Source organism: Nerophis lumbriciformis, linkage group LG36 (assembly GCF_033978685.3).
Source record: "Nerophis lumbriciformis linkage group LG36, RoL_Nlum_v2.1, whole genome shotgun sequence".
NCBI lineage: Eukaryota > Metazoa > Chordata > Actinopteri > Syngnathiformes > Syngnathidae > Nerophis > Nerophis lumbriciformis.
Genome location: NC_084583.2, coordinates 22540001 through 22542511, shown reverse-complemented (window position 1 = coordinate 22542511; position 2511 = coordinate 22540001). Strand labels below are relative to the sequence as shown.

The window sequence follows — 2511 nt, the reverse complement described above, 5'->3', positions numbered from 1 at the left end:
GGCTAATACAAAAAATTTTGCATTTCCTTTGGAAATCGAGGTACCAGAGTCTGGAGGAAGACAGGAGAGGCACAGGATCCACGTTGCCTGAAGTCTAGTGTAAAGTTTCCACCATCAGTGATGGTTTGGGGTGCCATGTCATCTGCTGGTGTCGGTCCACTCTGTTTCCTGAGATCCAGGGTCAACGCAGCCGTCGACCAGCAAGTTTTAGAGCACTTCATGCTTCCTGCTGCTGACCTGCTCTATGGAGATGGAGATTTCAAGTTCCAACAGGACTTGGCGCCTGCACACAGCGCAAAATCTACCCGTGCCTGGTTTACGGACCATGGTATTTCTGTTCTAAATTGGCCCGCCAACTCCCCTGACCTTAGCCCCATAGAAAATCTGTGGGGTATTGTGAAAAGGAAGATGCAGAATGCCAGACCCAAAAACGCAGAAGAGTTGAAGGCCACTATCAGAGCAACCTGGGCTCTCATAACACCTGAGCAGTGCCAGAAACTCATCGACTCCATGCCACGCCGCATTAACGCAGTAATTGAGGCAAAAGGAGCTCCAACCAAGTATTGAGTATTGTACATGCTCATATTTTTCATTTTCATACTTTTCAGTTGGCCAACATTTCTAAAAATCCCTTTTTTGTATTAGCCTTAAGTAATATTCTAATTTTGTGACACACGGAATTTTGGATTTTCATTTGTTGCCACTTCAAATCATCAAAATTAAATGAAATAAACATTTGAATGCATCAGTCTGTGTGCAATGAATAAATATAATGTACAAGTTACACCTTTTGAATGCAATTACTGAAATAAATCAAGTTTTTCAAAATATTCTAATTTACTGGCTTTTACCTGTATATAATATATAGATAGATGTATGAGATATATATATAATATATAGATAGATGTATGAGATATAGATATATATATAGATATATATATATATATATATATATATATATATACATATACACCGGCCCCCAGACACATTTTTTTCTATAAATTTGGCCCCCGAGTCAAAATAATTGCCCTGGCCTGCTCTAAGGTGTATCCAAGTTCAATCTTACAGTATTGTCCTTTGGGACGCTGCAAGTAATACAAATGTTTGCGCCAATTAAGTTAAAGTTAAAGTACCAATGATTGTCACACACACACACACTAGGTGTGGCGAAATTATTCTCTGCATTTGACCCATCACCCTTGATCACCCCCTGGGAGGTGAGGGGAGCAGTGGGCAGCAGCGGTGGCTGCGCCCGGGAATCATTTTTGGTGATTTAACCCCCAATTCCAACCCTTGATGCTGAGTGCCAAGCAGGGAGGTAATGGGTCCCATTTGCCGAGGAGTGCTTGTTTTGTGAGCTATTGTATGAATGACAACACATTTTGTGGTTATCCACATAGAGTAACATGAAAGCTGTTAGTGTGGAGCGTCTGGGAAAGAATGCTCGTCCTTCCAGTTGACGCAGGAGGAATTCTTGGAGTGTTTGTACAAATGAGACGACTGGCTGAAGCGTTTCCCACATTTTGGACAAGGATAAGGCTTTTCTCCCGTGTGGACACGAATATGTTTCTTACAATCCATCAGGTTCATGAATGTCTTTGAGCAGATCTTGCAGGCGTACTTCTTCTCGCCCTCCACCAGGAGCACGTTGTCTTCGGCCGCCGCCTTTTTGCACTTGGAGAGCACGTCCTCCGACGCTCTGGTCAGAGGTGCTCTGTCATCTGCTGCGGGGCTGGAGGAGGGAAAGGCTGCGGGTGGATCCGCTTCTGACTCGGGCACCACTTTGGGGGCGATGCGGCGGAAAGTCGTTCCGCTCGAGGCCACGCGTCCTTTAGGGGCCTCCAGACTGAGGAACCCTGTTAAGGAGTTGTGCGCGGGCCGCAGGATGAGCGTGTCGCTAAAACCCGGACTCTGTGTCGGGAGTATCTGTTCCAAAGGGACGGACGTTAAAAGCACAGTCGCGTCCGAGGCTTGAGCCGAGGTGTTGGGACTCAGTTGGTCCGCAGCATCACTGGCGGCGGCGGCGGCGGCTGCTGTGAGACTCGCAAAACTCTCTTCTTCCGCCATAGCTGCTGTCTCGCTCTCATGACCAGGGTTTAGGAAGCAGGACAGGGCCAACTCAGACAGGCTGTCCATGCCCTCGTCTTCAAACCCAGCGTCCCTTTCAGCCAGATCTGAGCACAGGTGTGTTTGTAAACAGCTGACGTCGCCACCTGCCAGACTGCTTATTTGCTGCTGTAAATCACCACAATCTTCTGCAAGAGAGCGATCAGAAGAGGACGTGGTCATAGTCTCTTTCTTTACCTCTACGGTCTCCATCTTGGGCTCTCCTTCGCCTTCCTCTGCCAGTTTCACCTTCACTCCACTTGTGCTGTCCGACTGACTCGGCAGCTGGATCTCCTCCATATCTAATGACATGGTCGCGGCGTATTTCTCCTCCACCTCATCTGGTCGTCCCTCCCAGATTTTCAATTCCTCGTTAATAACCTCGTCCTTATCTCCAGGCATTCC

At 47.2% G+C, this 2511-nt stretch overlaps 1 protein-coding gene across 1 annotated transcript in view; it reads right to left on the bottom strand.

The window, feature by feature from the left end:
• Positions 1 to 951: 951 nt before the first annotated feature.
• The window catches only part of LOC133576966 (zinc finger and BTB domain-containing protein 5-like), a 2435-nt gene continuing 875 nt past the window's right edge, over positions 952 to 2511 (bottom strand). The window contains exon 1 of the mRNA XM_061930411.2: positions 952 to 2511. This exon is cut by the window's right edge and continues 875 nt beyond it. Coding sequence (XP_061786395.1) covers positions 1417 to 2511 — 1095 coding nt within the window. The 3' untranslated portion in view covers positions 952 to 1416.